The sequence below is a fragment of the Neopelma chrysocephalum genome, unplaced genomic scaffold (genome assembly GCF_003984885.1).
Source record: "Neopelma chrysocephalum unplaced genomic scaffold, ASM398488v2 Primary Assembly neopelma1_73, whole genome shotgun sequence".
Classification (NCBI taxonomy): domain Eukaryota; kingdom Metazoa; phylum Chordata; class Aves; order Passeriformes; family Pipridae; genus Neopelma; species Neopelma chrysocephalum.
The window spans coordinates 257,776-272,750 of record NW_020897733.1 but is presented as its reverse complement, the minus strand read 5'-3'; the positions used below and the strand labels follow the sequence as shown (position 1 = coordinate 272,750).

General features: G+C 37.2%; 1 protein-coding gene across 4 annotated transcripts in view; it reads right to left on the bottom strand.

Annotated features, from left to right (window-relative positions):
- MTMR1 (myotubularin related protein 1) overlaps positions 1 to 14,975 on the bottom strand; it is a 35,332-nt gene that overhangs the window by 4,533 nt on the left and 15,824 nt on the right. For all 4 annotated transcript variants that reach the window (XM_027687063.1, XM_027687064.1, XM_027687066.1 and 1 more), the window contains 2 exons: positions 10,500 to 10,613; positions 8,925 to 9,101 (listed from right to left, as the gene is read on the bottom strand). In XM_027687063.1, the coding sequence (XP_027542864.1) occupies positions 8,925 to 9,101; positions 10,500 to 10,613 (291 nt within the window). The remainder of the gene's footprint in view (positions 1 to 8,924; positions 9,102 to 10,499; positions 10,614 to 14,975) is intronic.

Below are 14,975 nucleotides of genomic sequence, written 5' to 3'. Positions count from 1 at the left end.
TTTAAGTTTCCTCTTCTGAACTTAAGATGTTTAAGTTTCCTCTTCTGTACTTTCATCTCATGTCAAGAAACAAATTTATTTCTACAGCACCCTAATGAGGTATGGGAGTACTAACACAAGGATCTGAAGCTGGCACCTCCCTAATTTTGTGTACCTTGGATCTCCAATTGGTTTAACAGAGAACTTGGGAATTCTGCAACTGGGCCAACTGGGTAGCAAGCAGGACACCCATTAAATAAGGAGCACACACAGAATGACTGCTCCAGGTGAGCTCCCTTATAACAGAGGAATCCTGTGGCAAAGGCAGGGAGAAACTTAATTTCTCTGGAGCAGCATCATGCTCTCTCTCCCACGAGACAACTCTTCCTTTGTCTGCAGGCATGTCCCCCCCAGTCTGCTTTCCCAGACTGTATTCCATGGGTTGAACAGAAAGCAAACACCTCTAGCACTTGGAGCATTATTCAGTCCTAGATCCTATTCCCAGTTAGTGATAACTCTCTCACAGATTCTGTCTCTCAGTCCTTTTATTTATTCTCAGTCCTTGAGAATTCACTGAGATTGTTATAGCCTCAGACCTCTAAATTGGATGAATTTCTTCCAGGATATGAGCAGGCGTGTTTCTGAAACACAATCTCTCTTGCTAAAATCCCATGTTTGCCCTAGAGAGGGAATATTTACAGAAAAACAGCCCCTCGCCCCAACAGAAGTTCACAATACCATATTTTCATATGGGAAAAGATTTTTCTCAGTCACATTCCCATAAGCAACTGAGCCTTCTTGGATTAAGTTTTACAAAACAATTCAGTCAGACACACGTACTTGGTGACTCAACACAAATCATTAGAGCCCAGCAAAGCTGTAAGGAAGGCAGAGTAGGGTCTTATAATTGGAAAAAAATTATTGGCCATGTTTTAATAAGGGTGTGTTAGATGTAAACACTGCAAGACAGTGCTCCATAAATACCACCATGCCATTTCATATAGTAGTGTAAACATGAGGGGTTTTCTATTTCAAGTCTTTCCCAGGAAAGATTCTTTTTGGTTGCCAGTAACACAGCATCATGTAGGTGCACACTGATGTAAAACAGTTCCAAAAATAGGTTTCACACACTGAACTTCCAACACATACTTTAATTTCATGAAGTAAGAAATCAGATTCAGTCTAGGGAAGTGTTGAGCATTTTCAAGCAGCAATGACTGATTTTTTAGTGATAAAGGTTCATGTTAAAATGACATACTCATGGAGTAAGGAAAAGGTGGTAGAGGCAGCTGAAGTATTACAGAAGTTCTTATAGTAAGACTTGAAAATCAGCCAGGCATGGGGAGCTGTCTTTTCCCCCAGATGTCTTCAATGCTGCTACTGTAACTCCCCTGTTTAAAAAAAACCTCAACAAATTCAAAAGAGAAAAAATGAAAAGACAGAGTGAAAACGGGGGAAAATGCTCAAAACAAACCCCCTAACCCTAACCCTCAAACTCAAGTTATGTGATTTGGGGAGTTTTTTTGCTTGTTTGTTTTTAATTAAACCATTCAGAGAACCAAACAGAACTGGAATTACGATGCTTTCTGGAAGCCTCCTTCCATCTCGGAAGGAGGAGGAAAAGTAAAAGGATGAAGCATTGTCAAATGAATTTTGTCACAAAAACCATTAAAATAATAATAACAAAAGAACTTTAGTTCATTTCCACGTTTCCTAAAGACTTATCCCCAGGCAGACCTGTTGCTGTCAGTGTCTCCTCTTACCACCCCATGCAAATTCTTACAGATAACTATCTCCATTTTTGTCACCTCACACCATTCTATATCAGCATGTCATTTCTCTCTCAAACAAAGCCTTCTTCAGAAGGAAAGGGGTCCAACAACCTTCACAATAACACCTGTAATGGCTTGCTGTGAACGAGGCTCTCCTTTACTTTGCCACTGTTAGGAATAAAAGGAAGTGGAAGAGTGACAGATTCTGTAAGGAACAAGAAGTTTGGAGAAAATCGTTTATTAAAAGATCTTGTTACCACCTTAACCTTAGAAGTGTGTCCTTGCACAGCACAAGTAGTGTCTCCAAGGCAAGCTTTTATTGCAGTCTTGTTAAGAAATCACGTAATTGATTTGCCTGACATGAATTTGTTGGGAGGCTGACAGCAGCTGTACTGTTTTCTACTCTCTCATCCTGCCTCTCAAATTAGGAGTGGAAGCTCAAAAGATGACTCTGGACCCATCACCCAGACGCATTCAAGTTATTTGTGCTGCTCCACTCCACACATTTCAGTAGAGTGTGCAGCCCTTCCTTTGTCACACCAGCATCCCCACAGTGATGCTGCCAGGCAACAAACACCTGGCTGCTACAGCCAGGTCCATTATTCCTGTCCATAAGCAAGGGAAAAGCACAGACCTACTTCTGCTGCACGAGAGGAGCCTACACAGATGAAACCTAACCCTGCAGCACATCTGTGGTTTGCTTGGGCTGGAAAATTGCCTGGCCATTGCTCTTGAGGGTGTTTTTCTTGTGCTATTCAAATTATTACCTCAATGTGCTGAAAAACAATAAATTTCATTTCCGTGATTTAACAAAACATTCCTGTAAAATTAAAGTAGAAACGTAAAGGTGAATGCACTACATTAATTTTAACAGATTTTGGTGGGTTAACAGGTTAACCTCATCAAAAAATTCTGAACTATTTTATAAGAAACAGAAATAGAGTTCTTTAATCACATAAAATTACAAAAAACAGATTAGAAGTTTATCATTCCAAAACAAAACTGGCACTTGTATCTAAGATACAAGTATTGCTGCCCTGTATCCCCAGGGTGTTTTTTCCTCTCTGGTACGTGCAGTCTCTTTCCCCTTTAAGACTTGAGATAATTCTCCCACTGCTAATGATACTTGCAATACTTGAAACCACATCCCCAACCAGTAAGAAGCAGCAAAATGCTGCAAAATTGAGTGAGCCAAGTAACATTCTTCACCCAGAAAGAACTGATTGTAGGTTCCTGCAAATTAACCAGTTAAAATGAGTGGGGTTTTACTTTCCTGATGAGCTACCTTTGCTGTCTCTTTCATTCCAAAGCAGACACTTTTCCTACACTTTAAATACAAGGTACCTACTGTCTACAATGAGCTGAAAAATATTTAAGAACACTGCTAAAAACATTCTTTATTGCTTAAAATACAATTGATACGAAACTATTTTTTAAACTGAATTACCCACCTACTTCAAAATCAGAACATGGTGTAGTGTAACTCTCAGCACATATCGTTTCACAGTTATAATAACTTATTCCTGCTTGGGAAAGATAAAGTTGGGGTTTTTTTACATTATCTCCACACAGAAACTATAATTATGCTATACAATGTACATGCTGCATCCCATATAAAAACCACCTGGACATAAGACAGCTCCATTCCCTCAAAAATTCAAACTTTCCTCTTCACAGAATTACTACAGTTCACTTTCAGTATTGATTTTCAGGTTTTCATTCCCAAGGAATCCTTCAGGATCCTCAAGTGCTTTTGGACAGCAAAATTTGTCAACACAAGAATACGTGTAAGAGAAATTATAATAGCTACTCACTTATAGTACTGCCAAGTCTTAATTGGATGGATATCTAGTGTGTATTACTGTACTAGCTCAAGGACAGTCATTCAAATGAAAATTGTTCAACACTGAATGCATTTTGTCTTGTTCAGTGAGCACACTTTATCTATTTTAGCAACACGGAAGAAAGGCTGCAGAGGAAAATGGTTATTTTAAATTCATTGCTTGACTTAGGACTGTCAGTTTTCCAAAAACCTACTCTGTGCATTGGAAAGACAACACTATCTTTCACTTGAGCTTTTTTGCTCATCTTCATGAAGAGCTGGAACTCTGACAGTCTTGCTTTTAAAGCCTAATTAACAGGATACTTGCAGCGAAAGCCAGTCTCAAATGACGAAGACAGTGGCTTCCAATAATAATCAATACTTCCACACTTATTGTAGAGGTCTGCTCCTGAGAAACCAAGCAAAACCCCCCAGCCTTCTGGAAAAGCAAGGAGTAGCAAACAGAAATTATTAGGAATCCTACCAGGTGGGAATTGGAACAGAGATTTTTGCAAACAACTGCTAGATTCAACCAGACTTGGGAAACTGTACACGCTACAAGCTGATGCCATTGCTTGTTAAAACCTACAGCCCATTTAGATTTAGACATCTGATAGATGAGAGCAATTATTTGAGTGCTTGCCCTTCAAAATATGTTAGAAACTCACAAAAATGAAGATAATTTGCACAGTACTAGTTTCTCTCATTCTGTGCATGTTCTGATCCTGTGCTCATTACAGGACACCAATTTTTTTTCCTTAAATAACTACAGAGTCTTTCAGCATCCAGGATAGGCAGTTAGTCTCTATTTTAGTCCATATAAATTGAATGCTGGGAGTTTTATCTGCAGAAATCTTGACACCCCGTTAGAGAGAAACTACCAGGCACTGCATGAAACTTTTGCCCCATCTCACAAGAAACTCTGCTAACTGCAGGAATGAAATCTCCTTTGCTAGGCAACACTCAGTTATCTAATCTACAAGGTGGCTCCTTTTGACATCTCCCGCCTCATTCTTTCATGCAAAAAGATGGACTCGAGGCCAGCAATGCCAGGCAGTTCCAGAGACATACAATGGCTTTGTCCTGCCACAAAATGGTGATAAAATCAAATGTATGAACTTTAAAAAATATTACAACCAATGTCAACATACTCAGAAAGGAACACACCAAGCAATGTGATAAATACCAACATCCCATGTGCCAGGTAGTAAGTTCCATGCAGTAAGTTATATGTTATCCTGTTATATGTAGGATAAAGCATGTCAGTAATTATGTTTTCCAGTTTATTCTCAGCAATTTTCCCAGTGACACTTAGCACGCTATTTGTTGTTTTCAGTATACACTATTTTGTGTTTATTGACATTGAAGTTCAGCTGACATCACAACTGTTCAACACATCAAATCCTTCTGCAATTCTATACATAGCATAAATAAAAGCAGCAATTGTAAGGTATTTATATGCTTTACAGTAATTTCTGTACATACTGAACAAGCAGTTTTACTTTCATTTCTGTAAGTGAGCTGCTAACCTACCAACAGACTTTCCCTGGATTTTCACAGAAGCTCCAGGACTGCCTTTAGCAGATGATTCAGTAGCTGAACTGAATTTCTAAGTTATAGATGGTGCTAGCCTTTTACTCTGGATGACAGTCCACACACAAAGAAAAGAATGAATTTGAAAAAATGATAAGGATTCCTGTGATATTATCACTAACACTGTGACCAAATTTAAAGAACAGAGCTTGAAGAAAAATGATCAGGCATAGAAGGATAAAAAACCCTACATAAAACCAAAACAAAACTAAGCCCTGACCTCCAAGGGTTAAAATGCCATTTCCCAGAAGGCATAAAACCAACTAAACACATCCTAATGGACTATGCAAAATTTGGTGACTAAAATACATTATTTTCCTTGCCTCTCACACAGCAAGACACAGCTTGAATTAAAAGGACCAGAACTTTTACTCATGCTCTGCATATATGAATGATAAGGGTATACTGCTTCCAAAACACTGCTGCTTCAGAAGTCATACTCAGGAATATAATTGCTGTGCTCTCCCCACCTTCCAGAGTTGCCCAAGCAGATAACTAATGACATCTGGCAGCCAGAGCTCCTGAAACCAGTGTCAAGAAGAGGTCAGAATGACTACATGGAAAAGGAAAGGGAAATATATATCAACTGAAAAAATTCAAAAGAATCATATTATCTTATGTATTCCAGACTAGTAGGGTCATCTGAAAGCCCAGGAGCAGGTAGCTAGAGAGCCCACACCTCTGTATGAGAGAATGGAAGAACTTATCTTCCAGATGTCATATACAAACATGCATTTCTCCAACTGAAGGGAAGGACAAATCTGAAAAAAGTTTTCTCAGTCAATGAACTCAAGTAAGATAGAATTTAAATCTATCTAATTTTCTCGGGACAAGAAGTCAATAATGATGTAACACCTCCAAACTCAAACCACAGAACATTTCATTTCACTTAAGAATTAGAATGACCTTGCTGAAGCACAATTTAGCAAAAGGGGAGTCTACAAGAAATATCCACATTTAACCTAGAATTTTCCACAGTGTTCACTTCTCAGACTCCTGAGCTTTGAACCCTATGGAAGGAGGCTGTGTGTCACCTACGTGCACAGGATCTATTGCAGTGCAAAATAAACAGGGCTCTTGATGCAATTAAACACTATCAAAACCACCATCTCAGGCTTCCACAAAACTCAGATTGAACTGAAGATATATCATTCTAAGTAATCTTTTCTTTACAGAACATAAGAATAATCCTAAACTCTGTATGTCCTAGTGCAATTAAGAGTATGCTCAGACCTTACCACGCTGGTAAAGGTCTGATGAGACACAGATATTTGAAGACAGAGTACAATAATGCAAAAATTAATGGTTATATCAAGTTAGCATTCAGTAATTCTAAAATTAAAAAAATGAAAGGTCATATATGCTCATTTCCAACAGAAAAGGCAATGAAGTGCAATGATTAACTTCTCTCAGTCCATTTAAAGATTCAAGCTCACTAATCAAGCTGAAATTAGAAAACCTAAAATATTGCCTCAAACGAAAACCTGCCCCTCTGCTCTTATGAGTTTTCTCTCCCCTAACACAAAGTTGGTCAAAAACAGGTATGAAAGATCCATTCTGATTATATTAAAGGACTATTATTAATCTTCCTTTAAAATTCACCTATTGGGCATTTCTCCTTTTTGGTGAGCTCCCAGAAAACAATAAACATTTCCTAGTTTCCTGAAGATGTTTTTGCAGCTGATGAAACGTGAGGTTGCCTTGAGCTATTCATCAGAGAGCTCTTCATTCACATTAAATTTGTTTTATTTTCCCTTATATTTAGTTGAAAACCAAGAGTACATATTAAAAGGCATTCAAGAAAATCACCTTTATCAGTATGCAGGGATGCCCATTCTTTTAATAAATTCACTGATTAAGAAATTCTTTCACTGAAGATAAGTGAAGACCTGCTGGGCGTCACAAGGGTCATTGTCTTTTTTTCTGTCATGGAATGGGTCTGAATGTTACTGAATCAGTTAAAAGGGTGTGACATCAGACAATGGAAACACAGAGGAAAGCACACTTAGTATATTGTGATTACAAAGAGCTTATTTACTTGCTTGTATGAGTTTGTGCTTTCATAATTAGACTGCAATTCTGCATCAAAAAGTTGTAATTTCTGCAGCAAATTTATCCAAGTAGATGGGAAACACTTCCAAATATTTGTCATAAATATCACATAAATTCAGGCAAGGGACAAGAGGAAAGGGATGATGTATCTCCACAAGACAAAGCTTACGTGGTAGAACTAAAAAGTTGAAACAGTTCTATAAGTACTTCAAGAAAAACACGTGGTAGTGAAGCTAAGGCAGTTACCAGGACCATCACATTTTATTACCTTCAGCTGCTGATCTGAGGGACCTGCTCTCACAGACCAGTGGGTCCCACGTGCCAAAGTGCCTGCAGAGTGCTCTCCAACAGGACAGTGAGCAGGGCTTGTCACTAAGCAGATGACAGCTCTGATATTTTCTCATGTCATCTCTTCCCCACCCTCCCCTCTTCCAGACCAGGACTAGCTTTCATGTGTGTTTACAAAGACTGCTTGCTCTCAGGGCCTACAGAGCTCAATCAAATACAAGTAATAAACTGACACTGCTGCAGTCAGTTACACTAAAATGAGCATAAACCATCCAATATGGTGTTCAGCAAACAGGCTAAAGGAAAGATGTTATTTTGCTAAAAAGCAGTTGACAATTTTACTTTAAAAATGATAAAACTTAAAATACGCGATCTTTCAAAGTTTTAACAATTGAGAGAAACAAAGCAGCTCAGAGGAAACACCTCACTGAGAAGGTAACTAATCCAGACTTTTCCAGGACCTTACAAGGTACTTCTCAGATACCTGCACTTCTACCAGTGTACTGTCCTTGAAATCTACCTTGGAACACCATCTTTTACAACAGCCTCTGACTGGTGGATGCCTAATAAATCTGAAACTCACATCTCATTCTAACACTCCAAGATGAAAGCAGCTTTCAGGCAGTCATTTAATACAGGTAATTTATCATAATATGCTGGGGGGTATCTCAGAATGTTACCTTAATAAAGAGATGCTGTAGCATTCTCAGACATATTATGGCTGTGACAAAATCTGAATGTTCTTCCTTCAGACTTCTAAGCAAGAGAGCATATGGAGTATTCGTCTGACGAGATTTAAGAGATTTATCTGAATAGCAGACGTTACTTATAAGAACAAAAACTGGATGAATCGAGGAGCATGTATAGCAAGTGTTTAATCTTTAGTATGCCAGCTTGAAATCGTAAAGGTCAATTGAAAACAAGCATCTATGTGGTGCTAAGTTTAGAAAGCCTGCAAAATGAGCCAGTATACACTCCAATTCTTTCAGAAACTGCTGCTATATTTTATGTCATAGTTGGTAAAGGGCAAAACATGATTAAAAACAAAGGTACACAAAACTCTACAAGAAGGTTAAGGGCAATAAAGGTATTAAAAAGGGTTACAAAGTATCATAGAAGTGGTATAAAAGTAATCTTCTGATGACAAAGACTGTTAACCTGTTACCTTTCACAAGCCAATACAGTAATACTGTAACTCCCTATTCTACTGGTGACTTGAATGAAAACATCCTTTTTCCAAGTTTGAACACATCCTGCATCTTCTTTGACACAATCACCTTTTTCCCTATCAGCTGAAATACGTGCAACAGACGAGCACTTTTGAAATTAAATGCTGCATTCAACACTACAAAAACCAGTAATTTCTCTTAATCTCTGTGATCTTCACTAAAACATAAAAGACACGTGAAAGCTCATACCTGAGGCCGCATCCTCGGGTTCCACCTGACGTAGTAGTTCACCCACAGTTCCAAATGGTTCAGACTGGCAACAGGATACAGGACGTGGTTTTCATAGTTCACATAGAAAGGATTTGTGAACTCGTCTAACTGGCTGTTTATGTAGGACCACAGTGATACAGTCTTAGTGCTCACCTCCTGATGGAAAAAAAATGGTAAAAAAATTAATTACATGGATTACAAAAACTTGAAGTATGATGTTAATGTCTATATATCAGTAATTCTGCCTGTGAAATTTACCTTATCTACTAGAAAATTGCAAGGTGACTGAGAACACTTCCAGTAGCTGATCATTAAACAGCCTTAAAACTTTAGCAAAACATTTGAACACTTATGCTGGTCTCAGGCTAACAGAGAAAGGAGATTTATATTATTTTCAGAGACACTAAGTCCAGATGAGCAAAAGCAACTTGTACTGCTTATAATTTACAGCAATGTTTACAGCTACTTAAATATATAGCTACACACTCACCAACCAACCAATCAAAAAAAAATATACTAGCTTTGACAAGAAAAATCAGTGAAGAGATCAGTAGTTTAGAAGATCCAAAACAGCACCTGTGAAAAATAATTACTCAATTTTCCCACTCATACTACTTGCTCCTATCAATTGATACTATGCTTTAAATTGCCTATTTTACCTTTATTTGCACTTCTGAAAGTTGTACTACCCTAAATTTAACCAGCATAATAATGGTTAGATCAAAGATTGTAAACCTGAACTTGTATCAGATTCATCTTGCAATTTTACACTCCTTCAGCATTGTAAAGCATGTGTTTCTACTACCGCTGTGTCTTAAATTGCATTTCTTTATTGAGAATTACATCTGACTATTCATTTATGAAAGAAAGCTGTCTGGAAACACTGCATTTGCTGAGAACATGTTATTCAGCTCCATCTTGTGGAATTTACATGCAACTTTTCCCCTACAGAAGCAGCAGAGACAAACCACAAGAAAACAGCAAAGCTGAACATAGTACGGAATTGCAACTTGCTTTAGAAAATATGAAGTATTAAAACAACAAAGCCAGAAGTAAGCAAAAGTGTACATGGAATATTAATAACATTTTAAATTTTTTCCCCACAAACCTATAGTATTTCACTGAGTTAATTTAATTTCATTTAGATAATTTAAATTTCTGTAGTCTTCAACCATAACTTCTATGTCCTATAGTGACCTGTAAAGTCAGCGTTAAGAGTTCCTTTGAAATAGTGAAATAAATGCTAATATAATTTGATAATTACTATTATTTATAATTGTGTATGTTGGCTAAAAATACCTGCAAGACAACTTACTAAAACCCTCAACCCCCTGAACACATAATAACTAAAGAAACATAAGTGCCACCTCATTTAATAGCAGGGCATTCAGTATATATTTCTCATACCATGAAAATTTCATGTGCACATTGTCTTTTAAGACTATGTGACAAATGTATCCCAAACCCACAGCTCAAATGTTCTTAGCTCTTGTATTCTAAGCATTCTTGCATAAAATCAGCAAACTAAGAATGTGCATAACAGTAATTATTTACCTCTTTTAATCTCTCTTTTTCACAGTTGCATAAGAAAGTACCAAAGAGACAACTGTAAAGGTGATCCAGAATGGTGATCAAAAATAACTCGTTGAATTCAAAGGCTGCAGGAAACTGAAATTAAAAAATTGGCAAAATTACTTTAAACTTTATTTTAAGCAGTATAGAAAGGAAGAAACTCGGACATAAAAATAACCAAGAGATTTAAGTAAGATTTTTTTCCTTATTATTTAGGGATTATTTCAAGGAAAACTCAGGAATTTCAGTAACTCTCACTGCAATACATTCCACCTATGTACTTCTTTATAAATACTTCTCAGAGACAAACTTTACATTCGTTATCCAAGTATACTAGAGTACAAGCATTAGCTAATGTGATACAAAGCAATCCATTTTAAGATGCTCTAACAGTATTCTGTTCTCACTACAAACCCTCTTCAATATATACTTTTTATCTCTTGTTACAAGAGATCATTTTTGAAAAAAAAAAAGAAAAAAGAAAAGAAACAACAAGATGATGGCATTTAAGAGTTATTTCCTTTTCTAATATGCAATGAATCAGATAATAAAGACTGCTGCACATACATTGTGCTTAACATATATTTAAAATTTGTCTTTAACTTTCTACCCAAGTAAGTTACTTTTCTCCATTTCACCCCTTGAGTTTACTACCAGCCATATACAATAAGCCTTTAATCCCTCTTCTTTTGTACTGGAAAGTAAATCCTGTACATCTGAAATGAAAGAACCGTTATTCCCCTGAGCACCATTAGGTATTTTATTCACAAGCAGAGGTTACCTGATACATTCTAGGAAAAAGAGCTAGAAATCTGAAAACACTCAAAATGTTTCTTTTAATCTGTAGCGCTCCAAGAATCATAAAGGAAGAAATCACTGCAAACTGCTTGGGCTGTTAACCATTCAGACAGAAAAAGTCCTTCTTCAACCGAATTTTATGATAGGACTACACACGGCTTGATGTGTCAAAATAACTTTGTGTTCAATATGACAAGGGTTGCAAACACAGATATGCAATGACAGACATTTAGAAGAATAAAAAATTGAGAAGACTAAAAGAAAACTTAAGAAGTAGCATTTCTCTCATTAACATGAAAGAGAATGTTATGAGAGACTAATTTTCAGGACAAATGAAACAAAATTTTTTCATTCCCACTAAAGGACTAAATCTTTATAGAAGTCTAAAAGGCAAAGCTACAGATTCATGAGGCAGAATTTCTTGCTATACAGAGAAATGCAGAGGACTGGTTTCTGTTATTTGACACTGAAGAATACTGAACACCTTGGCAAGTGACTCAAGAGCTACTTTAAATAAAAGAAGACAATAAGTATAACTAGGAGTAATAACACAGCAATTGGGACTGTGGGTGAACTAGCTGATCCAGAAATTCCTCTTCAGTGTCATCTGTGATTTATGAAAGGCAAATGTTTATTCATGTTGAAAGTAAAGAGCTGAATAACACACAATGGGTGTGCTTGTATTAAACCCAGAAAGATCTAAGTTTCAAACAATGTTCTATTAAAAGAAGATTTATGGAAGTCAAACATTGTAAAAACACTCTCTTTCCAAGCTAATATATACCAACTTTTGACTGAAAATTTTGAGTAAGGAAATTATCAACATCATTACTCAGAAAGTGAATGGGAACCTTCCTCCTTCTGACTCTCTTACAGATTGCACACTGTTCACCAGCACAGCTCACACTGGGGGTCCTCTCACAAATCACGGGTTGTTTTCACCTCCCAACCACTTGTTTTCAGAAAACATACAGGAACTTAAGATTATCAAATTCTCTTTTTCAGTCATGTTCAAAAGTTATTACTTACAGCACTTCCTTCTCTCTAGGAAACCGTGCTGGAACTTAATTACAAAACAAGGATGTTACCAAAACAGCTATGATTTTAAATAAGTATGAACAGAACTTGACAAGCAGGTGTGCCAAACCAAGTCAGGAGAAAATCGAGTGGGGTCTGAGACCCCAATCTGCTGTGTCCAGCCCAAAGCAGCAATCAGATACAGAGAGCAAAAATAATTTGCAAAGCATCAAAATGATATTTGGAAAAAACTTTGAAGACAAAGCCTCTCCTAAAGGGACCCTCTTTAACTGAAAGCATTTAATGAGCCTTGTCACATCAGGGTTCTGTGCTGTGACAGGTCCATACTAATCAGACGGATGCCGACATGGCCACTATTCCAATCCAGTGAAGCATATTCAAAATTCCATACATCAGTGGTTGCACTCCAACTAATTTTTTAATAAGTGATAGCACTTTATTGAAGGCCTGTCTTTGGATACAAGAGTTGTACTGTTGGAGCTGATGTATCAAGACTGTAAAGCTTCTATTACTGCTGCTGAAAAATCACTGACCTAAAAATGCCTTCCTCTGTAGTTCCAAGCCCATTAGCGTCTGTTTGAAGATTCAGGTGGAAAAATTCCCCAAATGAAAATTTACTTCTTGTCAAATCCACTAATTGTGAGAACACACACGGGTCATTAAAATCTGCCACTTGATGCTGCTGGAGTTGTTAGGGGTTTTTGTAAAGGAGGCACTTAAAAAAGGAATTCTCTTGTTAAGTCTTATGATGCCAAGTGGCATTTGATTCGGAGACATGCAAAATAAACTTGCTTTTTAATCAATGAACTCGTTCTGTGCTACAGTTACATTTCACTCTGGAGCACTTTGCAGAACAGACTGGATCACGTTAACTGAACACAGAGTGCACTGCTGAATCCAGTGAAAAATGCATCTAATGCATCTCCAGCAACAGCTGACACCCAGTTACAAACAGGATGAAACTGTCTGCCAACTTTAAACAGACTTTTCCTCCTGTGAGGGTTCTGTGCATGAAAGGTAGAAAGTTACTACTGATGCTGCAGTGCTACATGCAAATTTTACAGTTCTGTTTCATTTTTAACAGGGCATCAGTATTTCATCAGCTCACATGTGGCCTTTCCAATTTGACATCTGCTATTCAAAATCACCAGAATTTACTAACAGAGGAGGGAAATCACTTCACCATATGTTTTTTTATTAAAATCTGATGTCAATGTACTTCTCTCAAGTTCTCTGTTATTGTATTTGTGTGTCACGAAGACCATAAAACCAAGGGAAAATATAAGGCTGTCAAGGATTAAATTTCATTGTCTGAAGCTGTCTGGAAATTTGTATCTTAGTGGGAAGTTAGAGATTCTCTCACTTTATTAAGTCGACTGTTTTAAGAATGTAACTCTTAGAACCCAAAAGGGCAAATTTGCTTGCTTTGAGCCCATGCCCAAACCCGAGCCTTTACACCCTCATGCAGTCATTAACACTTATTTGAGCTTTGGAACATTTCACATATGTTTACCATGAACTCTAAAGCATGAAACTACCACTGTTTTATGAGCAAGTGATGTATCTACGCAAGGATAAAACAGAATCCTGCTTTTCAAAAGTCCGTGTCAAGGTAATCACAGTCTTCACATCTATTCTCTAGGAGTTCAAGTCAACTAAAAAATAGAAATAAGTAGGCAGGAACTGTTCAAGAACCATGTTATCCCTGTGTAACATTAATGATTTTTCAATGCCACTGGTGTCCACGAATTTCAGAACAGTTTCTGGATTCAGGTTTTGAACAGATGTGGTATTGGCAAAATGTTTCACAGATTCTCCCCCTGCCCCCATCCCTTTCTGTTTTTTAAACTAGAGGGAACTAAACTGTTTATAGCAAGAAATAAGAGGCAGCAAGGGAGATCACAAAAATAGAAGAGGCTGCTCTCAATTAAGGAACTCCCCAGAGGACTTTTGTTCCTACCAGGTGTTTAGAACTGCTTCTCTCTGCTATTGTTATTAGCTCTCCTCTGAAAGAGGGACAGAATTTTACATTTATTTTCTCCAGCCATACTAAGCAGCACATTAATGCTGAAACACAGATATATAGAAAGAGAAAGTTTACAAGACACCCTGGACAAAGGCCCAGTGTACCAGCAGGGAACTTTGGTTTTGAACACAAGTTTTGGAAACTATGGTGTAAGGTTTTAAGAACCATGCTCAGAACAAGAAGGCTAACGTAAGATACCTGGAAGTGCTAGGATCATATAGAACCAGACTGTTACCTTTCTCTCTTCAGAACAAATCACATACTATACTAACAGCTTTTACCATAACAGCACAGATCTATGTTAGTTTCTAGGAGGAAAAAAAAAAAAGAGAAGAGAAATGGGGAAAGAAAAAATAGAGGAAAAAAAAAGGAGTCAAGCACCAAGCACTTCTAATTCACTTGGAAGTAAAGTCTTCATGTGGACAACCTACTTCAGTAACCTCAATAAAGAACAGCGATATAAAAGCTCAGAAAAAACTCAGGTTTTTGCTCATGGAGGTACAAGTAAGAAAAATGATGGCTAAAGCCATTCGATAATTTAACTTTTCAGAACAAAAATGAGAAGCTCAATATTTGGTATCTTAAGTATCACTAAT